Genomic DNA, 24,553 nt, shown 5'->3' on the forward strand with positions numbered 1-24,553 from the left:
CCTCATTTTTTATTGATTACATTTACATTTAATTAACTATAATTGGCCTTCTTCAGTTGTAATTAACTAACAACTTCTTCATTTTTAAAGAAATAATTTTTAACCAATTTAAACATTTTGTCAAGCTAAAACAACTTTAATAGGCAGATCTAGATTTATTTACCACAAAATAAAAGGAGACTTTCTTTAAATATTTATATGGTATTACTTATGAAAATCATTTTAAAAAAAACAACATTTAGTTCTTTTTTCGTTAACAATCTGGCTAGATAAGTCAAATTCTTTTCCCCATAGTTCCGTAGGGTCTAGATTAGTTCTAGTACAGGTGATGTTAATTTTTTATTTTTTTTTATTTTTACATAATCTCAATAATATCTAGAATCGTTGTTTTGATTTTATGCATAGATCTATTATTGTCACATAGATCTAATTTTAAATTGTTTGCAGAATATTAGAACTATTAAAGCTGTACACATGAATTTCATCCACCACCCCGGGCCCGGCACTCGTCTCTACTCTAGTCTCTAGACTAGTAGATCTCTATAATCTAGCACTAGGCTAGAAAAAGAAAATGGCGTACCAATTTTAACGTCTTTCCCTATTCACTTAGATTCTATATTGTTATTCCCAACTGTCACTGATGTTTTATACAAAGCAATGTTTCTTCCCTAAGATAAGTTGTTGAGTTGAAGAACCAAAACTAAATCTAAATATATGGTAAATTATTTCTCTCTTAAAAATTAAATATAAAAATCTTGATTATTGATAATATTCATATTATTGATATTCTAAGTTTTCTGATAGGGAGAGAACAAACTGTAATAATAAATGGCTCTAAATCAACACCGATAACAGTAAACTCAGGTGTACCTCAAGGAACAGTCTTGGGTCCACTACTATTTTTAATTTACATAAATGATTTACCAAATTGCATTACTTCAGGAACAAAAGTCAGATTATTTGCAGACGAATGCATAATATAGAACAATAAAAACAACACAACACACAGATATTTTACAAAGAGAATTAGAGTAAAGGATGGTTGTCGGCCACCCAGGTTTCGTCTCGCATATCGGACACCTCGATGTATTATTATTAAATCTTCTTTATTTGAATGTTTACTACCCAACTTCCGCATAAATATTGCGCATGGACTATTTTGTCACACTTCCGACACGTACAGCTCCCTTTTATATTGAGAGAAAGTAATTTTATCTGGGGTCAAAGTAGACTACTGTAAAACTTAGCTTTTTTTCTCCCAAGGGGAAGAACGAGATAGGGTCTGGAGCTAAGACGATTTTTAAGCCCCTAGATGCATTACCCAATTAAAACCCAGATATAATGCTTCTAAATAGGCACTAGAAACAGATGAATTGTACAACCCAGACTCTCCTTTCCCACTTAACATGTAAATAGGGGGTGGCCAACAAGTTTTACCTTTCTGAATAAGAAAACATATCGTCATATGACGCTAGTCATCAAAGGGAAATAACTTGACACAGTACTTATGGGGAAATAAACAAATTATTGTTTTTTTTTTAAACATTTACAAGAATAATTTTGTTGTTTGTTAAAATAATATAGTAGAAAATGTATATTTAAGTTATGTATGTGTTCTTGTGTGTGTTTGTTACATGTTTCACAAAAAAAAAATTTGTAACATATTTATAAAAAAAAAGTTAATGTGGTGTATGCAAAACGTATAACCATTTATTTTAAACCATTTAATATGCAACAAATATGTACAAATGTTATAGCACTTAGGTGCACATATGTATACAATAATAAATTGGCATCAATGGGCAGCTGAAAAAAAAAAAAGTCACAATAGCAATATCATTGTAGACCTCGAGCCTACAATTATTGATGGACCAGGTGCGCTAAATGGCCATTGTGTGAAACATCAACATTCTAAGAGGTTGTCAAAATCAAAAGAGAGTATACTACATGAAGTCTCTCTCCCCCCCCCCCCCCCCCTTTTTCCATGTCTCTTTAGCATACTATTACACGCTCTAAAAAAAAAAAAAAGCAGGTGAGAGAGAGAGAAGGAGACTAGCAATTATCTGACTGGTACCATAAAGGCTAAGGTGAGACAGGCACGCACTGCGCTAGTGGAGCTGTGCTACAGGGAAAAAAAAGAATACTTCTCCTCTTCTCCCCCCCAACAGAGGCGATCTTTTCCCCTAACGCGACCAGCCAAGCTAGGCCCAAAGTAGTGGCCGTGGTGTGACGTCAGTTACAAGCCGAGAATGAAAGCGTGGAGCGTGGGAAAAGTGATAATATGGCTTGTGTCGTTGCGCTAATGTACAGAATAATAAAATTAAGGATGAAATGTCTTAATAATAACATGTTTAATATATAGAAGACATCTATTTCCTTTGAAGTGTCCGATAAATATCCAAACCGGCCAACAACTTTTACAGAGACAAAAATCATGACGAAAACTTTTACGCATCAGAAAACCCAACCTACCCCTCTTCACATCAGATCTAATTTTAACTATGCGTAGTGATACATTACAAAATAGCTATTTTTATAGACAAAAGGATGACGAATTCATTGACACCATCAGTTTATTCATAGGTTAGACCATTACGGAGTTATGAATTTTGAAACTTAAAAATGGCCGGAGAATGGCTTAGGGTGTCCGACAACCATCCTTTACTCTAGATGAATTACAGAAATGGGAATCAAATTGGATCATGTCTTTCCACCCAGAAAAATGTCAGTTGTTAAGAGTAACAAAAAAACTAAAACAAATTAATTCCACTTATCTTATTCATGGCAAACCAGTAACACAGACTAAAAACGCAAAATACCTAGGTGTTATAATAAATGAAAAACTGTCATGGAATCCACATATTGATGAAACTACAAAAAAATCAAACAAAGCATTAGGATTTATTAAAAGAAATTTCTATAAATCAAATAAGAACATAAAACTAAAATGTTATTTAAACCTTGGTTAGGCCAATAATAGAATATAATGCATCCTCCGTTTGGGACCCCTCAACTCAAGAAAACATTAAGAAACTAGAACAGACACAAAATAGAGCAGTGAGATTCATAACAAACGAATATTCACATTTGACTAGAGTAACACCTTTAGTAAAATCACTAAATTTACAAAACAAAGCCTTCAGGACAGAAGACTCAAAAGTAAAGTAGCAATCATACATAAAAAACTCAACCATAATCTTCAAATACAAAAACAAAGTTTAATAAAATACTCTGAAAGACACAAAGATAAAGGCACATTCCTCGTCCCATATGCTAGGACAAATTTGTACAAATACTCCTTCTTCCCTAGTGCTATTAAAGCATGGAATGGGTTGCCTGAGCTAGCCAGGAAAACCAGTGACTTGGCTGAATTTAAGTCATTGGTTAATATGCATGACTAAATGCATGACGCGTAGGACGTAATCATCTTCTTTTTTGAAGTAACGTCTGTATTATATAAGAAGATAAGACTGTAGTAGTGAGTGTAATGTAGAGAAATATAATAATAATAAAGACTAGATTGTCACTAGATTCTAGATCTATCTAGATATAGTCTATGTCTATAGTCTAGACCTAATATCTAAATCTAATTGTATAGAATCTAGATTATTCTAGAGTCTAGAATTTAGAATCTAGATTAGTATATATAGTATATGAGTGTTTCTCCAGTACTGGTGCCAAAAAGTGTCACATTATGCTAAAAATTAAAGTTGAAGTTTTTGGTTTCATTTCAACTGTATTCACTTCTTCAACCAGTTCACTTTAAGAATTTATCAATAGAAAATGAATTGCAAGATGTAGATTTTGACAGCAGTGTCTATTCAAGGGGTACCCCCTTTTGCGTCACAGGTGCATCACCGGGACACCACTTGATAATTTAACAATGACCAATTGATAAATTCATTGTATTTTAGCATAATATAACTGTCTTTATTGATATTAGTCTTTAGATACTGAAATTTATGCTTTTGCATAGAAAAAGTGGATTTGAGCTCAATTCAAAAATTGGGACACCGTAGCACCTGTGACACTACAAGTTAAAGTTTTTTTAAAAGATATTCTGTGAGAATATAGAAATTATTTTATTTTTGCACTAAAGTGATCCATTAGACTTGTTATTAAGTTCACTATTCTAGTCATAAAGTACCCATTTGTAAAAATGCTGCTTTAATTTCACAAAATGTCGCGGGTGCTTCATGGGACACCATTTTTTAAAATAATGTTTATAAGTTTATATTTTTGTCTTATCTGTGCACAAGTGAATGATCATTATTATTTTTAATTATTGACAAATATATATTTTATATCTTTTGTTAGTTTTAACACACAGAAAAAGGTTTGAAAAAAAAAAAGAAAGAAAAGAAAACACATAAAACTGTACACAAATTTTATTTCACAAATTCAGAAATCAAAACATTCCACTCTCAAACTATTGCCATTGGTATCAACATCACTTCAGTAACAATCATGTCTGCATACACTAACTGTATGTCCGGCACTTCTGGATATACAAATATATTTCTTTTATTTCTGTGCCTTTTTTAAAAATTATTTCTGCGCTGATCATCCAGGACTTCTATCACAACTCCTGTTAGAAAAAATTACCAGCAATGTTGAAAAGTTAATACTTCAATCTAAAACATACTTTGAACTTGTTTATTGAAATTAAAAGGTACACAGTGCAAAAAATTATACCTGGATAGAATATTTCCCCATACTTGACAATCACACAGCTATTTACAATGTACTTTTGATGAGTGAAGGAAATTGTTTGGGCCTGAAAAAACAACAACATGAGGCTGAAATACTTAATTTCTAAAATGAGTCTAAAATTATTTAGTAGGGTATATTATTAAAAAACAACTTATACAATACAGGTAACATAAGATTCAATTAAAATGTTTATATGTAAAAGCTCTTTACCTTTGAATTTGAGCATATGGGACTGACATCCAAAGAGTCTTCAAGATTTGACTGAGATTGCACTACTGAAGAAAAAGAAACAATTTCATTTAGAAATCAATTACGTAATTTTAAAATGAATAATGTTTTTTTCTCAGATAATTGTAAAGTGCTATTTAAAAATAAATAAATACAAGTACTTACCATTTTGTTTCTGAAGTTTGAACACCTTCCAAGAGCCACATATTTCATCATGCAGGCACTGACTGCCATATGAATTTCTGCATGGATAGCAGAAACAGCTTCTATTTCTGTAAGCAATAGTGTTAGGTGTAATACCTCTCACTAGGTCATTAAAAGATCCTTCTTTATTTACTGGTCGCCACTTTGATACCTTTTGCAGTGTACCATCACTCTGAACATACTCTACTCTGCTAATTCATCTGTGCAATTTTTTAAAGGCTCAATACTTGTTAATTAAATCCACACCACAGTTGCTACATGATCTTTCAATGCACTGCAGCTTATGAAAACAATTGGCATTAGTTCTTGGGCATAGAGTTAAGTCAAGTGATGAAGCTAGATTTATTAATGTCAGCTCTCTGTGTCCTTTTTTGATCAGAAATTTATTAATGCCCTCTATATATATAAAGAAAAATCTTCAAACACAACTCACATAAGCAAGACTGCATCTTATGTTAAGTAGCTTTTGCATGAAACGTTTTCCTGTTTGAGCACTAACAGATGATTGAGAGGGATCAGTTCTTGAGACATCCCCTCTACTGTAAAAAATGAATATTGTTTCCAAGGCATTTTGTGCAATGCAATCACGTCATTTTTTTTCTTGCAATTTGTTCTGATTTGCACTTGGACATAAAACTTCTTGACCAAATGTTAGAAATGAGTAGCACAACCTCTGAGTTTGTTGTACTTACTAAGGATACTGCAGAGTACTTGTCTACGAGCACTAGACATCTGACTTTTTTGTTTGCTGGTGGAGTGTAGTTAGGTTTTGATACTTTCTTTAATGTTGTTTAGAAGGATGAGCTTTCTTCTCTCAGGTAGGCGCAGAAAGCGTAAGTCATGGACAGCTTTACTTTTTCTTAGGGAGCATATTTGTGTGAGACCTTCAAAAACTGCAGCATATTTCTTGGGTGACCTAGGCAATTTCATCAAAGCCCTTGAAACAGCCATTTTTTTTTTGCCACTGGAGTCTGGAATCCAGTACCTAGTGATTCACCAACCTCTGCTGAGATGACATTAAGTGGACTATTAGCTTGCTGTTTTCTTTCTTTGCGTTTTCTGTTTATCCAAGCTTTTTCATGTGGGCTTAACTAGGCCCTGTATGCAGCTTTTCTCAACCTTTCCTTTTCTCTCTGCTCTAAAACAGCAACACGTGTTAGAGACTCAGGCTTTGATGCTTGTAAATTTAGAGTCTTTCTTGGCTTGTAGACGCCTTGAAACTCTAACAGATACTCCATTACTGAAATCTGTAATTTATAAAAATGTATAAGTATAAATAGATCTATTATATATAATATAGGCCTACTAATAAATTTCATAAACATATTTATATATTGGTGCATTATTTAAATCTAGTCTAGTAATGCCCATAATTGCTTGATAGGGATAGACTCAATCAATAGTATAGGACTAGTACTGTTAATTATATTAACTTAAGTTATAATCATTCAGTGGTAGACTGAAAGAACTGAATACAATATAATTGAATATACTGTATAAACAATACAATGGAAATTAAGTGCAGGTTAAACCAAACTTTGTTTTAGATACAATCTACATTTTAATATAGAATAGGTCTATAATATAGATCTAGTCTCTAGATATTTTTCTAGATACTGGTCAATTTAAAGAAAAATATATTAAATCTAAAATTAGATTCTAAATCTAGTCATTATATAAATTATAATGATCTAGTCTAGAGTCACTAGTCTAGATTCATAAATGATTTCTAATCTAATAATCTTAAATCTAGTTTAGATCTAAATCTAGATATTGAATTAGATCTAGACTGACTAGACTATTCTACTCTACTCTAGGTCTAGATCAAGACTCAAGAGTAAATCTAGCTATAATATAATGAATTACATAATTAGATCTAGGTCTAGATCAAGAGTAAATCTAGATAATGAATTACATAATTAGATCTAGATCTAGAGTAAATCTAGATTTAGGTCTAGAGGTCTAATCAGTCTAGATTTCTAGATCTAGAGTTAAGCTCTTTAAAGTTTTAAAGACAAGTGTCCGAGATGCGCCTCAAACGAAAGATCAAATAGTTCTAAATCTTATTTACAGTAATAAGTAAATTTTAATTATTTAATATTTCTTAAACAGTACCGCTTTATTTCTTTTAGATGTAGCTAATATTATCTGACACTGTAAAATCTTTAACAAACTATCACTAAAATCTATTATTGGACTTAACAGACGCAAACTAGGACACCATTTGTAAACAAACGGAGTAGTGTCCACTGAAACGCCCCAAACGATGTAAAGTAAAATTACAAAAAATATAAAATGAAAGATGTCAAAAAATGTTCATTTAAAATGATTAATTATGAAAATAGTTTATTACATATATTAAAATCATTTAATCTTAATTAAAACTTCCATGAATACAGAAAACGTAACAAATCCTGAACTCGCATTAGACGCTACATGTGACGCCATAATTTATGCATGGAAAACACCAGCATGGGGTCCCATGGAGCGCAACGCCTAATCCAATTTACTTCTCAAAATAAAAACAAATTAATTATTTTAAATCCCTACACACGTCTACTATTACATCAACATAATTGTTTTAGAAATATAAACTTTTTGTTTAGTAACAGGCTTTAAAATTGATTAACTTTACGATTTAAGACTAAATTGTGTTCAAGACGCTTCACGTGACGTCATGATTGAATGGTTAAATTTAGTAACCTCGTAATAAAAAAGCACTTCGATTAGGATATTGCAATCAAACTTATTTGTAATAAGCTTAAATTTCAGTAGAATAATGAAATATCTACGTACCTGATGGGTTGTTGATTCACAAAAGATCACAAAAAACAGATTAAATGAGGTTTTTGTGCAAGATTGCCGGCGATTGATCGTGTCGACGCTTGAGGCGCATCAATGCTTAATTGTGGGACACGCTATTGTTTACGTACTCCTGTTAATTACTACGCTAGTATTTCCAGCGGAAACGGCACTTCTTTTGTTCTACACAATACCTGTGATGCTCAAAAGAACTCTCATTCATAAAAAGTAGTGTCGTGGGAAAAATAATCCCATTCTTAACACACGCAGCACAGGCGCTTCATCTGGGACACCTCGACCTATTTTAAGCTCGTTATGCATGTTTAGAAAGCTTTTAACAAAAAAAATACTTTAAAAGAAATCTTTAATGCTTGCTGTAACAGAAATGCAATGTTGAGCATATTATTTATTTCTTGTTTACAATTCATAGAGGATTGTAATTCCGTATAAAGTGGGACACATCGCGATGCGCCTCAAACGCCTTTTTGTGGCCGTGTTTAATCAATATTTTGATAACCTTGAGAAAAACTAAATAATGACATTGAAATATGAGGATCTTGTTAACATATTCCAACAAAGATGGAAGTTTTATGCCCCTTGGTTTTAGTACGATATTAATTCAATCATACCATGGTGTTCCGTGTTACATCAAAAGCCGCCATTTTGGGTAGTAATTTCACACATTTTTTACAATTTCAATATTTCCCTAGCACCTTATGAGCTCAAAATATCAAAATTTATAGATTAACCATTTCTTAATGCAATGTAATGCAAATTGTCACATTTGAATAACAATCTTATGAAATACAGACTTTTTAGTGAACCAACACCTAGTTGTAACCAGTACTGGAGAAACACTCATATATTAAATATAGTATTATAGTCATATACTATGATATACTTATAGATAATCTAGTCTATCTAGTTAATCTAATTCTAGTCTAGTCTATACTAGACTTATAAAGACTATAGACAATTATTATATTATTGATTATTAGAAGTCTATGTCACTGTGTACTTGTGTACATAACATGTTACACTATATCACTATATTATTTTAAATGAAAAAGTGACTATTCACTTTAACTTTTACCTATACTCTAGATCTTGAGTAAAGCTTGTTTATTGGACCAGCAAGGCATTTTTATGTTTCAATTTTCATAGCTCGGTAATAGTCTGAACTATGAAAAGGGTATAAATATAAATGAATTTGATAATACTATTTCCGTATTTGTCTTCCTTTTGTTGATAAAAGTAACTTGAGTCTAGAGTAAAGCACAATTGCCGGCGGCGCCAAGCCCAAGCTCATTTGCAGCCCTTTTTAACTTTTCATTTTTCATAGCTTGTATGCAAATATAGCCATGTTGTAATGACAATGTATCACTACACTATGCATAGTAAAAATTATAGTTGAGTTGAAAGAGTGGGAGGGTCAGTATGCTCATGTGTATAAGTTTGTGGTATGATTTCTTTTTTTTTTTTATTTTGTAAAATTGGATGGCTAGTTTAAAACAGAAAATACAGTGGCCACATTACAGGAAAAATATCTAAAACATGTTTTTATTTTCAAATTTCGTCCTAAAAATCACTTTCTTTTTACACCAGCAAAAGGACAAGCCATTTTCACTTTTCCCATGCTCCAAATTTTCATTCTCGGCTTGCTGGCGCCACACCACCTAGTTCACTACAGCTTTACCTGTAGTCTTTGTCTCTGTTGTGGAGTATAGGAGGTGTCACTACAGGTACAGGTGATCTCCTCTACACTGTACCTACTGAGGCATTTTTTCTTGTAATGCAACTCTTCTAGCTCAGTGGGTGCGTATGTCACACCTTAACACGATCAATAATAGTTTCATGTTTTTTCTTACCAGTTGTTGTTTTTTTTAGAGCGTCTCCACTCTTCTAGTATAGATATTGGGCATGGAGGGGAAGAAAACTTCAAGCTCTCTTCTAATTTGATACTTTTTTAGACCGTGCATAGCAAAGTTACTATAGTTTTACCTGTAGCTGGATGACCAATCGTTGTTAGTCTTATGATCTCAGACTGGCCTTGTAACTGACAATAGCTGGCTGGCCAATCATTGTTTATTCCTCTGACCCTCCACATTTTCTCAACTATGGTAGTTGTTAGTTGGATGATGACTAATTGTTGGTTACATTCCCCAAGTCCCCTTATTTTATTTTTTTTTAATGACTAATGTTTGCCCCTCCGAGACAATGGAAACTTTTGAAACCATATGTAGACAGAAAAGGAAAAATTAATAACTTTATGGCAATAAAAAAATACTTTAAAACACTTAACCATAACTTTTAAAATGCAATAAATTAAATGTAAAGGAATATAAACAGTTTTATTAGTCGATACTCAGTATGCCGTAACTTTTCAGAAATGGAAGACTTGAAGTAAAAAATTAATGGCCGCTCCAAACAAGAAAATTTTAGGCTAAAATGATAATCATCAAATTAACAAGTGAATTTCATCTATTTGAAGGTGTAAATATACAAAGCTACTTTAGCTACTATGCCATTAAAGTTAAAAATATCACTAAGCATGACCTATTCTTGTCATTTCCTGGTGAAAAAAATAGCCTTTTGAGTTTGTCCATAGATTTAACTCTGCTGACTGAAGAAATGCATCAGAAGTGTAAAAAAAAAAATGGTGCATGTGCAATATCCATAAGGAATTTAGGTTGTAAATATTGAAATAAAGATGATATAATAATAATATTATGTAGAGCCTATATATTTTAGAAAGGGTGGTGTGCCAGTACTTATACTTTACTCTATGATTGTTGTAATGTATTGGATACACATTTAAATTATATGAGATAAAAGAGGGTAGGGTCAATATAGTCCTACGTAAAAATATTTTAACATTTTTCTTCCTTGAAAATTAAAGGAAATATATCTTTAAGAAAATATATTATTTTCAAATTTAGTCCTTAAAATCATTTTCTTTTTACACCTGTGCAAGGACACAACAGACATGCCTATAGTCCCGCATTATGCGGAACCGTCCCGCAAAAGCATCAAAAAAGCTCACATGTTCCGCCGTTCCGCATTCACGTTTTTTTGTTCCGCCAAGTCTGAATTCCGACACAAAAAAAAATTTTTTTTAAATCGCAGATTTTTCATTATTTATTAATAGTGCGAAATGAAAATACAGAATGAAAATAAAATATATATAGGTCTGTGTTTATTGTTTACATTTCATCTTCTCCCGGACCCGGTGTGTCCTAAATTTACGAAGATATGGTTGAGCTAGATCTAGACATAGTTTTAGATCTAGTACTCTAGGTCTAGATACTAGATCTGTTCTTAGAATCTAGTAAGTGCTAATAAGCCAAATGTTCTATTCAAATCCCTTTCTTTTCCTGACAATGGCTCTACTCTATTACTACTATTAGTGTATTAGTCTAGACTCTAGAATCACTCTCTAGGTCTAGACGTCTTGTACTTGTACTACTAGTTAGTAGTTACTAGATCTAGATCTAGTAGTACAATACTGTCAATACAAATTAGTAGAGACGACTCTTGATCTAGATCTATTCTAACACTAGTATTACTAGTAACTCACTGTCTACTGAGCTCTAGTTAGTAACACTAACTCAACTGGTTTCTTAGGTTTCTAAGTAAAAGGATTTTAAAAAAAAAAGTTATTAAAGATCTACACCTAAATGATAATAATGTAATTAACTTAGACACACTGTCACACAGTAATGTTAAGGCCTAAATAAGGCTATCTATATTATATCTACTTATTACTTACATTATTTACAAAGTCTAAATTGGGATCTAGGGCTAGGCCTAGCACTAGATTAGATTACTAGATATTATAACTAGATGATACTAACTAAATCTACATCTGTCTACAGAAATAGACTTAGAAGGTGATTGATCTCTAGATTTCTATGTCTATGTATCATTATCATGATTATGTAATAAATTTAGTTCTCAATAAGTCCATAGATCTAGACATAAATATTTAGATCTATGATATAATTATTATAATATGTGTTCGTAGACTTAGAGGACTTATTAGATGTAGGTCTATTCCTATAGACTAGTAGACAGACTCTTAAATTATTTTAGATCTAGAACTAGAGACAACTTCTAGAGTGACTAGAGTAGAGCCCTAGAAAAGGATAGATAATCAAGTAGATCTAGAATAATCTAGATCTAGTCATTAGAAATTAGAATAATTAGATTTAGATCTAGTACTAGTAGTAGTAACTAGGTCATTAGAATAGATTTTTTTTAGAATTCATCATATAGGAGTTAGAAATATTGATTTCAAACAAAGGATATAATTATGAATTAAAGGTTTTCTTACTTTTAATTATATAAATACTATTTACATCTAATTTATAAAAGCAAACTAGTATTGTTATTAAAGTTATATAATTGAAGTTTTATTTATACTGCGTACAGTATGGCTGACTAACATAAATGCGCATATGTTCCACATTGGGGCCCAAAATTCCACATTTTCAACCTGAGTGTTCCACATTCTGGGTCTTGGGGGTAGGCATGTCTGACACAAGCTGTAGTCACTATTCCCATGCTCCAGATTTTCATTCTCGACTTGTGACACTGTCATTTGTTTTTACCTGTTGTGCTTAGCCTAGCTGATTGTGCTAAGGAAATATAGTCTGTCTTGGGGGAGAAGAGGAGGAGCCCTTGCTGGGAGTCTTCTTTCACTCTACCTTATTGTCACTATGGGGGTATTTTTTTCCTGCAGTGCAACTTCACCAGCTCAGACATGTGTTCATCTGCTGTCACGCCATAGTCTTTATGGTACCAGTATTTATGTACCAAATATTTATTCTTTTTGCATACATTATATTAGCTTTTTCAAAGAATATATTTTTTAAGTGAAACATGTAACTTACGCACACAAAAACACATACATTTAATAACTTAAATTTACATTTTGTACTATATTATTTTGACAAACAAAAATTATTTATATTAACATTTAAAGAAAACAAAATTCCTCTTTACTGTCTCTAGTTATTTCCCTTTGGTGACTTTCTGTATATGCCAATACATTTGCAAATATATAGAAATGTTAAAGTCCTCAACAACCCCCTATTTACATGTTGTAAATAGGAAGTTACCAGTGTCGGAAGTGGGAAAAAAATGTTGCATGCACAATTAAAAATGAATCAGTTTTGCTGTAAAAATTTCAAAAATGAAGTTTTAATAATAAGGTGAATCACTTGAAAACATAAACAAATCATGCCTGGTTTTACTACACTCTAGATCTACTTAGTTATAGCGATAGTATTTAAGTTAGTGAAAATAAAATTTATCTCATTTTAAATGAATCAAGTCTATATCCATTCACTTAGTGTATCTAAATCTTGAATTTAAATAATTAGATCTGAATAAGTCAGTGTGATTTTGTGTATTGTATGCTTTTTTTCTAGTCTCTTCTTGGTTCCCTAATTTCGCTTGATATAATATGCTGTGTTGTTTTATGGATTCTATTTGTGTGTCTTTATAGTGTCTTGATTAACTTGGCAAATGACAAGCAAAGATTAGATATAACATCAATACTTTCTTTTGAACTAAGTAGAATCATACAATCACTGTTTAAAATGAAATTTTAAGTAATACTTTAATTAACAGACCATCAGGAAATTGACTCTTTTTTTTTTTTTCTTCCATTAAATGTAAATATTTCCAGCTAGTAGACCTAATTGCAGTAGTGCTAGCGGGTAGGCTTTTTTTTTTTGTTCTGTATCGTGTAGTCTCTTACATTTTGTAAAATACCTTTTTTCTAAATTTAATAAAAATAAAAAGCATGTAAGGAAAATTTTACAAGTAGTATAACATCTAGAAATTGAATATATGCAGTTACATTTTTACATTTCTATTCAGAATTTGCATAGAGCCTTTTTATTATGAGCAGCATGTCAACACAAAAGTTTTATCTTCCTCATCAGATAAACTTTGTTTCATTTGCATATAAAGCAGGAAAACAGATTTAATGTCACTTTAGTATTTACGACTTACAATGAATCTCACTTCATGAGCCAAGGCCTGACTAAGCCATTCCATTTCTAGTTCTCCCACTTTTGGTGGATAAAACAATTTAAGCTGATGTTAGTTAGAGCAACCTAAGCACATGCACTCTTTCCCAAATGGATCATTTAATTTTGTCACAATGCTTTTTCCTAATATTGATATATACTTCTTTCATTTAACATTCATTGGCACATAGCTCACAATTGTAAACAATTTTTTTTTTCTTTCTAAAACATGAAATAGCTGTATGAATTTGTTTGTAAATGTATACAAATTTAATAAAGTGTGAAAGATAATGTCATAAGCAAAAGATCTTCTAGATATAAAGTTGAGGAGTTGAAGATAGTCAGTCACGGGCCAAGAGTATGGGGGGTGGGGGTGAACTTTTAACAAAACAAGGTGTAGCTGGGGGAAAGAACTAGTGGGCAATAAGTGTTGTTTTTTTTTTATGTGTATCATTTAAATAATCATTTAAAATATCAATATAGTTTCATATAATTATCTTTTCAAGTGGGAACAAAAGTCTAAAGTTATTCTTGTTTTTTTATACTTAGTACTTGGAGAGGCACAAAAAGGAATTTTTAAAAACTTAAGTTATCAAATTTTCTTAAACATATTTATAGCCACTAGAATAACTTGTACCACAAGATTTCAATTTTATCTCGAAAATAACATGTATATGTAATAGATATGTTTTCAATTTCACTTTGATCTTGAAAATAACATTTCTGTGTTCTAGATCTGTTTTCCTATGTATTGCAAGTAACCTCACTGGTTACGTTAGTGTCCTTAACCCAATAGCTTCTATTTCCAGTTTAAAAAAAGCCTTCCATGCTCTAAGCAGAGAGTGGTAACTCTAAATAAACAAAGTCTTAAAAAAAATTAAGATCTAATACTGATAAATAAATAATTAATTAATAAAAAATAGAACGATTTGTCTAGTTTCAAAAAACGTATATACTTTTAAACCTTGAAAATATAAAAAAAAGCTTTTTAAAAGGGTGATTTTCCTGGGTGTGGGCTTTTGCACTGGGGCTATGGTCCTGTTCGTTTGAAAAATTCTATTGAAAAATGTTTTCACTAAAAAAAAAAAAAAAAAAAGTCACCACGCTCTAGTTCTTATTCAAAATGAGTCTTGATGCGCTGTTGCTAGTGTTCTGATGGATAATTTGTTTGGTCTGAATAACTTTTCTATCACAAAATTTGAGATTACTGAATTAATGGGGGCCCGATTGTTTGATCTGGATGAAGTTGTAATTGTCTAATCTTGAATTATCCACTTTTTACTTTCTGTACTATACTTGAACATCCTAGACTGATTTCTATTGTTACTCTCCTACAGTTCTACATTTAAGGATATTTTTGTCTATTTGGTTATTTCAAATTGATTAGTTCAATAGGATATTGCTATAGTTCAAATTTTTAAAAATATATATTCTTGAGCTTTAATAAGAGACTAAATCCCTATTTTCCCAGAGTTTTTAGACTTCCTGTTGTTCAAGTCACTTGATTTAAAATTGACTTTCAAACTATATAACATTCATCATTTTAAACTAGTTCTTATTTAATATTTTGAATATTCATTTTTTTTTTCTTTAGATTAAATCAGAATTTTTTTCTTTCGGATTTTAGAGAAGGTATTTATATTTATATTTTTGTTTATCTTAAAAATATTTTTATTATGTATTTCTTCATTTTATAATTATTTTTTTTTTCTTTGGTTTTGATGTTTTTATTTAATCTGTTTTGGAATACTACCTCCCCCCCCCCCCCTTTTTTTTTTTTGTCCCCTTTCCCAAGGGAGCAAAAACATTTAAAACATGCTCTGGTCTAGTTAAAATAAACATCTTTATGCAAATTTTATTTAAACATTTATGTCTGAAAGTGTGATCTTTTGATGCATGTTTGGGAACAGTCTTATTATATAAATACTAAATAGACTAACAGAAACAGAACAGAAAATAATTATGAGGAAAAACTTAATCAGTTCACCCTTAAATTATTCGGATTAATAGGAAAATAGGACATTTTTTTTATTTGTCATAGCGATTCATGATACAGAAATTATTTTCAACAAATTAAAATTATTTTAATTGTTCTGACATTACGTCATGTTTTCATTGATTTTGTTTTGGTAAAATGCACATATTTTTATGTTTTGGAATATCATTGACACGTGCCTTTGTTGTATGTTAAAAGGTGGGGAAAAAATAAATGTATGCTATTACTTTTATGATCTTGCTTAACACATTTGAGACAGTGACTTTTAGACAGAGTGCTATTTACAAACTAAACACCTCTATTACAAAAAAAAATTTGTAACAAATAAACTTAACGTACACAAAATTCTATTTATATATATTATTGAAGAGTATTGAATGAACTATCTTAAAGAATCCAGCTGAAATATTAAGCTAATTTGCATAATTTATGTTCACAAATGTACAAACAAGATTTTAAGAAGTTTTAGGCCTGAATAAGTCCTAATACTTGTGTTTGGGTTCCAAGTACAATAGAAATAAACACCTTCATTTGGCCATAGTGACAGCCACCCATTTATGACCCAGGAATATTCTTGTGAGCTGTTTGTTGGTCAGAAAGTTGGCATCATATGACAAACATCTGAACTAACTAATAAAACAGTCTATTTACAATAACCAAAAAACTTGTATGGGTCTTCTTTATCCAGCTCATCACCCCTATTCTAAACCATTGATGGGCATCGACTACGATACTAGTATTAGATCTCGTGTAGACCTAGATCTAAATCCCTCCTCAATACTGAGTCAGAGTCAGTGAGTTTGCTTTCATCAATTTCACAGTCAATTTTCACCTAGCACTAGCTAACTTCAAAAAATCAATACAAACAAATTATCTTATAAAAACAGCAAAGGAAGCTGCCATTACAGTTTACAAATGTGTAAAAATAGTAATAATTAATTTGATTAGCTGTTACAAACACTGGCTAGCCAATCTTGTGGTTGGAACTACCATTGCCAATTGGTCAGTCTTTTGTCTTTCTTGTCTAATCAAACTGGCCTGATAGATCGGCTGTTTTGTCTCCTAAAGGTTAAAAGTCACTGGTGGGAGTCATTTTAGACAAGAACATTAAAAATACTTTTTTAAAAAAGACATCTTATACAACAATTGTTTTTCTTAATAATTATGAATGTTAGATTTAAAAAAAAAATATAAAAAATTTTACACCGCCCCATTCACCCCCCCCCCCCCTTTTTTTTCACCTTAAAATGAATCCTGGTTAAGTGAATATAGATCTACTAGACTTCATAAAATTAATAATAGTAGCTCTAGTAGGATCTATATAGATGTACATATCACTACAATAGTAGTAGGTCTACTCAAAAGCAGTGATATCCTTTATGGAGTCTAAAATAAAAAAAAAATACAAAAGGCTGCAAAATTGGCTGTTCTAACTTTATATAGGTCTAGATCAAGTGTTTCACATTCAGGACAGTAGCCTACAATTCATGCATTTTAAAACCAATCAACTGTTAATGAGGCTGCCTCTAGATCTAGATTTGATTTAAAAACAATCTTTAAATTTTTTTGTATTAGTGATTGTAGAGGATACCAAAGCTTTCATTGATGACTGTGCAAAGAATGGTCTGAAAGAAAAAATCAGAATTCTTTCAAAATGAGATAAAATATTTTCTGTATTTGCATACTTTGTAAAGAAATCGCCCGTTAACAAAACTTGTTTGGAAAAACTAGATGTCACTGATCCAGCCAAGTCAACTATGATTTAAGTCTAAATTCACTTCTAACGAAAATTTGCATTCTTTTGAATGAATTTTCTGTTGGTGCTTTTATGGAATCTGGAATAAAACACTAGAGCATTATGATAAGATCATTGCCAAGTGACAAGAATGGCAACATTCTAGCATAATGTGTAAATGTTTTGACAAATGTACAGAATATGTTGTATAAATTTGTGCCGTGTTAATTTTTAGGATTGCTGCATTCATGTATGTTATGTGCTTGAATGATTTTAGTCTCTCTGAGTGTATTTCTTTATATTTAGGAAAATAAACATTTCCATTTTGGCTTGTAGGAATATCTGCTTTATAGCCATCAAAAGTCTAAATACTAATCAAGCTAATTACAGAATATCTGTTTGCTTGAAAAGGTTTAACTATAAATTGAATTTTCTAGTTACAAGGTTTATGTATTTATTTTATATTTAAAACTTTTAAACAATCATTAAATATTCTTTAAAATTATTAAAATGCTGCAGCCATTGTGCAATTCTTTCTACATATATGTAATTTATTATTTTTGGTACTTATGAAATATCTATATAATTTCCCTAGTTTATAATTGTAATTACAGATTGCTTTGGTTGTTATGGAAAGTTGTATTTGATAATATAAAAAAGCAGCTTAAAATGTTGTGCAGGAAGTGTTTTGGCTATGGACCAAAGCTGATTTTGCTTTAATTTAAATGACATTGATGACTACAGAGTGTACTGATTTATCTGCCCATGCTTCTAAAGCTGCTGATTCTGCTAAGATTGTCTTGCTTCTATCATGTCACTATATTGCACACAGTATCTTTCAGCTTTTTGTTTCCAGTATTGTCCATAATTGACACATACATTTAGTAAATCTAACCTTCTTTCTTTTCCTTCAGGAGGCTTTAAAATTTTTTTTTGTTTATTTTTTTTTTCCTCCTTGTCCCTCACCCAAAAACCCAACCCACCTGTGACGATGGATGTAATGATTGTCAGCATACTTAGACCATTTAGATTTTCAAGACATCTTAGAGTATTAACACAATGGAAGACCAGAATGATGGCAATTACTTTCTTGATGGTAAGATTTTCTGTTGTTTTTAAATAATGCTGTTGACTTTATGGTCTTTATGCAAGTCTATCAAAAAAGCATGAGATAGTTGTTGGTTTGGACATCAATAACTGAAACTGTTTAATATTTTATAATCATTACAACTATTACTAACAGTTTAAAACTTGTCACTGCCACTCTTTAAATAAAAACTATATATCTTGTTGTCTAAAAGAGAGAAAAAATCTTAACATGGATACCAGCTCAAACAAGTAATATTAAACAAATATTAGTTCTGTTTATTTTCATAAACAGTTGCAACTATTTTAACTAGCCTTTTTTCCAATGAGTCTTTTTTCATATTTTTTTTATTAAATAAAAAACTTCATCATAAATTATTAGTTAAATAAAATTAGTAAAAAAAAGAAGAAAAAAAAGACATCCTCCTTAAAAAAAAATTACTAATGGATAACAAAAACAAATACTTTTTTTTAATGTGGAAACATGGTTCTTTTTGCCTATGATAAGAACCACTGTTAAGCATGCACAAATATTTAAAAAGTCAGACTAGTATTACTACAAAAAGTAAAGATCATTGACTTAACATTACTAAAGTGATTTAGTGACATTGTCTCACTTTCTGATTTTTTAGCTTGTTAAAGTCAACTTGTGCTCTTTTCATAATTTGTTATTAAAAATAAAAAAACACATTTTTACTTTTCCCTTACATTGTCACTTTTTGACAGTTATTTTTTATAATTGGAAATTTTCAGAAGGTTATATAACCTTGTTTGTAGTGTTAGATCATTTTGTATTCATTTGGGAAAGTTAGCATTTACTCACTATTATTATATCATGAACTACTTTCAATAATTGTTCCAATTATTTTTGTTTATTAGCTTTCTTTTGGAATATAATTTTTTTTTTCTTCATTCTCCAGATTCCAGCAGTACTAACTTGATTATCAATTATTTGCCCCAAACCTTATCGGATGATGAATTCAGATCAATGTTTCTTAGTGTGGGTCCAATCAAAAGTTCCAAAATAGTAAGAGACAAAGCCACTGGGTACAGCTATGGTTTTGGCTTTGTGGACTTTCAACATGCTGCTGATGCACAGAGAGCAATTGAAACCCTTTCAGGTCTACAACTTCAAAACAAAAGAATTAAGGTAGCATTAGCTAGACCAGGAGGTGACCAGATAAAAGGAGCAAATCTTTATATTCGAAACTTGCCAGTGCACTGGAAGGAAACAGAATTAAACAAAATATTTGAACCTTTTGGAAAGATAATTCAGTCTAGGGTATTGGTTGATCTTGCTACTGGAGTCAGTAAACGTGTAGGTTTTGTTCTTTACGATACAAGAGATGAAGCTGATGCTGCTATCAAATGCTTGAGTGGCAAAACACCTGAAGGTTGTACAGAGCCAATAATGATTAAATTTGCAGATGATAACACCAAGAAAATTAAACAAGGTGCTGTTCAGTATGTTCCCATCCCAAATTTTGCTGCACCTGGACCTATGAGGAATCAAATGAATCGTTTTCAACGATTTAACCCAATGGCTGGAAGTTTCAATGGGTCACCAGGTGTTCCACAAGCCCAACAAGGAGGGTAAGTAACAACCTGTATGTTCTTGTTTTTTTTTTACTTCATTTTTTATTTTAAATAGACATTGTGATTAATGATTTGTTAAAAATTAATATAAATCCAATTTTGTTTTAACATATCTAGACCTACATCGCGGTGGTAAAACCTCTCCTAAGTGAGTGCAGGTCCTCTCCACACTTGAACAGCACTTGATTCTGCTGCTTTCTCAGCACTAATGGTTTGCTGCAAGTGTTATCAGACTTAATTGATGTCATTAATCATTGTCCTTGTTTATCTAAAATAAAAGCAAAATTGTAACAAATATTTTCTTTAGTTGTAATTCTTTGGTAAAGAAGAAGTCTGCCTGTGTAGAATGGGACAATCCCCTTCATTGAACTTTTAGGTAGTTAGAAACTCTAGGGAGAGGTTTTACAATCAAGATTGTGCTCAATGTAAAAGTAGTACTATTCAAGACATTGGTATTTTTTTATTTTAGTTACACTCTGTTTGTGTATAACATTGGCTTCCAAGCAACAGACCGAACACTGTGGCAGTTGTTTTCTCCCTTTGGTACTGTTCAAAAAGTCAACATTATGCTGGACCATGAAAAAAATCAGTGTAAAGGTTATGGGTTTGTCACAATGACAAATTACCAAGAGGCTCAAAATGCAATCAACTGTCTGAATGGATATTTTTTTCAAGGGAGAGTTTTACAGGTACACCTTAAGTCCTTGTCTCATTGATAGCTTTTAATTCTTAAAAAATAAATAAGATGACTATCAATGTAATTTTTAAAGAAAAAAAGTATAGCTTAAATATACTCCTATTTTGTTGCATTGTACAATGCATGTAATGTAAGAATACATACTACACAGTTGATAGGATTTGTACACCTTAATAAATTTTGAATAATTGAGAGCATTTTAAACAAAATAAAGATTCCATGGGTTGTTAGTGTGTGTTGCGCATGTTGTTTATTTTGATGTGTTGTTGATTTTGATAGTACTTGACAGAAATTTACTTTTGCAACCAGTTGTCTTCAGGTAGGCTTGTACAGAGTTGCCTACAAGTATGCATCTTACTTATTTTGTACGCAATTGGACACATAAATACACAAGTACGGTCATCTGAAAATACACATTTCCCCCTCTAAAGCAAAAAAAAAAAACAAGTAGTTCTTGCTAATCATATATATATATAGATTCATGCATCAATGCCTGAAAATGGACTATTCTTATTAATCGACCATGACATTTTTTTTTTGTGTGCACACGAAGATTTAAAATGTTTACTAGAGCTAGATCTTAATGATCTAAATAATGCACAGTTCCTTTAAATGTGTCAGTTTATATGAAATCTTCAAACTGGTTGGGATTCAATTGATTCATTAGTTCTAATTCATCTAGACTGGATCTAGAAATAGATATTTTACTGTGTCAGGCACCTATAATAGATTTATGTAAATTTAGAATTAAGATTTAACATTCTAGATCTGGATGTGTTTACTAGATTAACTAATCTAGATCAAAGTACATCTAATCTAATTATAGATTTAGACTAGATCTAGTAGCTCAAGGCTCTAGATATACTCAAAAGCAGAAATTTCTGTCATCTTATAAAGAGATTTGTTGATCTCGAATCTCCTTTATCTTTTATGGAACTAAAATTTTAAGAAGGGGGCAAAATTGGCTGTTCTACTTTGAATAGATCTTGTATTTCACATTCACGATAGAGCCTACAATTCTGTGGGATTGATAAATATCTTTAAAAAAATAGCCCTAAGCACACTAAAAACCAATCAACTGTTAATGAAGCTGCCTGCAGATCTAGATCTATTCTAAAGCTTTCATTGCTAATTCTGCAAAGAAGAAAATCTTAATTCTTTCAAAATGTGATAAAATATTCCAATGTCTGCATAAAGAAATTGCCTATAAAAAAAAACTACTTTTATAAAGAAATTGCATATAAACAAAACTACTTTTATATGTCACTGATCCAGCTAAGCGAACCATTTTCACTTGTAACTAAAATTCCCATTCTTTTGAATTTTACTCATAAACATACCGTTGGGTCTTTATACCTGTTATAGTAATCAATTTTGACAAGAAAGAAAGCAGCTAAACTATGGATAATGTTCAAATGTGTAGACTACAATGCATGCAATACATTCGTAATTAATCACCAGTCTCACTAATGTCGCTGTCCTTGTTAAAGTTAGGGCCCAGCTCAGCTGCTGCAGCAAATCTTTCGCCATCACCTCCAGATAACTAGGTCATTGACTTTCTGTCCTAAAAAAATACTGCAGATATGACCATAGGCTTGTATTTCACATGTGTGTTGTACTCTGTGTATTACTTGTTGGAACAACAACTGGAACACGAAAGACAGTCTGATGAGCAACACTTTATAAACTGGTAGTTTACAGCAAGTCATGTTTTGTTTTATTTTTTTTGTAATTAGTGCTGGACATACCAGTATGTGTAGAAAATACAGTACTTCAATACATACACATTTGACACTTGCTTAAATGAGTGATACATAACTTTTGATCATTTTTCAGTTTAGTGACTTGAGAATATGTTAAGAAATTCAGTTTTTCTGACTATATTGCTTGTAAACGTATTTAAACACTTGAAGTTTTGATAAGTGAAACTGTTTCTGAAAGTGAACCTTTGTGTTTTTAAATTAAATTGGCAAACACTGTTTTGCATAAATACATATTCTATTGGAGGCATGGTGGCTGAGCAGTAAAACAAACTTGGGTCTCAGGTTTGAATCATGGTGAAGACTGGGATTTTTAATTTTAGGATGTTAGTGCGCATGTGAGTCCACCCAGAGTAAGTAAAAGGGATTGGTGGTTGTGCTGGCCATGTGATACCCTTGTTAACTGTGGGTAATAGACACTGATGACCTTTACATCATCTGCCATATAGATCGTTAGGTTTGAAAGTGGAACTTAAAACCAGCATTAGAAGTCCTTTAGTACCTGTAAATACTAAGTACCGGTATAGTTGTAAACAAAGTTTTTATCTTCTGTGTATAATTATTTTTTTTTTACCAATGAATATTATATAACTGAAAATTTTAATGCTAGTATAATGTGTTCCTAGGTAAAGTATTTAGATTGACATTGGGCTTTTGGACAATGCACACTTTTGTTTGGGTGAGGATTATATGATCCCTCCAAAAAATTAAATTTTTATGAATGCTTTTTTATATTTCTTCTTAAGTAATTTTCTACTGTGTACATAAGTGGTGAATGTTCTAAACTAACCAAAAATTTATTCATTTTTTTAGGTTAGCTTTAAAGGACAAAATCAGAGTGGCCCAAGCTAAAAAGTCATGGATGAAGTTTTGTTTTGAACATTCAGAGGCATTTACTTTCATTTCACTGAGAATAGATTTCCCACCCATCCTTTTTGTTTTCCATGCTAAACATAACATTAAACATAATTTATAGCAAAGTTTATCCATTTGTAGACATTGAATAGGTAATTACAAATACTCCACTTAGCTATGGTGTAAATACTTTTTTTTTTAAACACTGCCTTTTTTTAAAAAAAAAAAAGAAATGTTTTGAGCTTTAGAAATCTAACACTGTAGAAGTCTGTTCAACACTATCTACCAATTCCAGTATTTACAGGAATTTTTTTATTTTTATTACTCCCTATTTTTTTTAAACTATTTGTTTGATGTTTATAGTTTCAATATTTGCTGGATTATCATTTCCTATTTAATTTTTTTTTTACTTATTTCAAAATGTATCCTTTTGTTTTTTTTTTTTTCTTTATTGTTCTACTGATTGTCACTAGAGTTTAGGACCAAATGAACTTGTAGTCCAATCAGAAAAGCTGGGAGAAATAAGATTTAATGATCAGTTTTTGTTTGTTTGAACATGTGTTCACCTAACCTGTACATAGACATTGCTTATTTCAATAAACAAAAAATAACTCATAATTACACTCATTCTTGACTTAGTTTTGGAGATGTGTTTCTGTAATAATGATCTTTAAAAAAATATCAGCTTTACAAATTCAAACATTGCTTAATTTCTGTTTAAAGTAATAAATATTAAATTTATTACTATTTCAGTTTCATTTTGTGCTATAGTCATCACAAAATGCTGATTTTAGCTGTCAGCCCCACCAAAACTAAACATTCTAACCTCAAAGAACTCAGGTT

At 31.1% G+C, this 24,553-nt stretch overlaps 1 protein-coding gene and 1 long non-coding RNA gene across 9 annotated transcripts; one reads left to right on the forward strand and one right to left on the reverse strand.

Annotated features, from left to right (window-relative positions):
- The first annotated feature begins 217 nt into the window (after positions 1-217).
- LOC106066408 (ELAV-like protein 2) lies at positions 218-24,331 on the forward strand. 6 transcript variants are annotated; one of them, XM_056040229.1, is made up of 7 exons: positions 293-325; positions 13,640-13,670; positions 15,580-15,617; positions 18,728-18,812; positions 19,723-20,395; positions 20,868-21,087; positions 23,669-24,331. In XM_056040229.1, the coding sequence occupies exons 4-7, from the start codon at positions 18,776-18,778 to the stop codon at positions 23,705-23,707; spliced, it is 969 nt and encodes a 322-aa protein (XP_055896204.1). In that variant the 5' UTR covers positions 293-325; positions 13,640-13,670; positions 15,580-15,617; positions 18,728-18,775; the 3' UTR covers positions 23,708-24,331. The 6 variants fall into 6 exon arrangements, with proteins under 6 accessions (XP_013080857.1, XP_055896208.1, XP_055896205.1 ...); XM_013225403.2 differs by lacking the exon at positions 13,640-13,670 and having other exon boundaries at positions 218-325; XM_056040230.1 differs by lacking the exon at positions 13,640-13,670 and having other exon boundaries at positions 225-325; positions 18,631-18,812.
- LOC129928063 (uncharacterized) lies at positions 4,373-8,806 on the reverse strand. Of its 3 annotated transcripts, XR_008779658.1 has the most exons (5): positions 7,942-8,806; positions 5,107-6,392; positions 4,924-4,988; positions 4,696-4,777; positions 4,373-4,588 (listed from the first exon to the last, which is right to left on the reverse strand). It is a non-coding gene; the product is annotated as an uncharacterized LOC129928063 (long non-coding RNA). The 3 variants fall into 3 exon arrangements; XR_008779657.1 differs by having other exon boundaries at positions 4,373-4,777; XR_008779659.1 differs by lacking the exon at positions 7,942-8,806 and adding an exon at positions 7,499-7,754 and having other exon boundaries at positions 4,373-4,777.
- Positions 24,332-24,553: the final 222 nt, after the last annotated feature.

Source organism: Biomphalaria glabrata, chromosome 9 (genome assembly GCF_947242115.1).
Source record: "Biomphalaria glabrata chromosome 9, xgBioGlab47.1, whole genome shotgun sequence".
Lineage (NCBI taxonomy): Eukaryota > Metazoa > Mollusca > Gastropoda > Planorbidae > Biomphalaria > Biomphalaria glabrata.

Excerpts from the sequence above, each read along its gene's own strand:
- LOC106066408 (XM_013225403.2), top strand. The coding sequence starts at position 18,776 with ATGGAAGACCAGAATGATGGCAATTACTTTCTTGATG. Across the intron at positions 18,813-19,722 it reads TGGCAATTACTTTCTTGATG|ATTCCAGCAGTACTAACTTG; the intron begins GTAAGATTTTCT and ends TTCATTCTCCAG. Across the intron at positions 21,088-23,668 it reads TTCAAGGGAGAGTTTTACAG|GTTAGCTTTAAAGGACAAAA; the intron begins GTACACCTTAAG and ends TCATTTTTTTAG.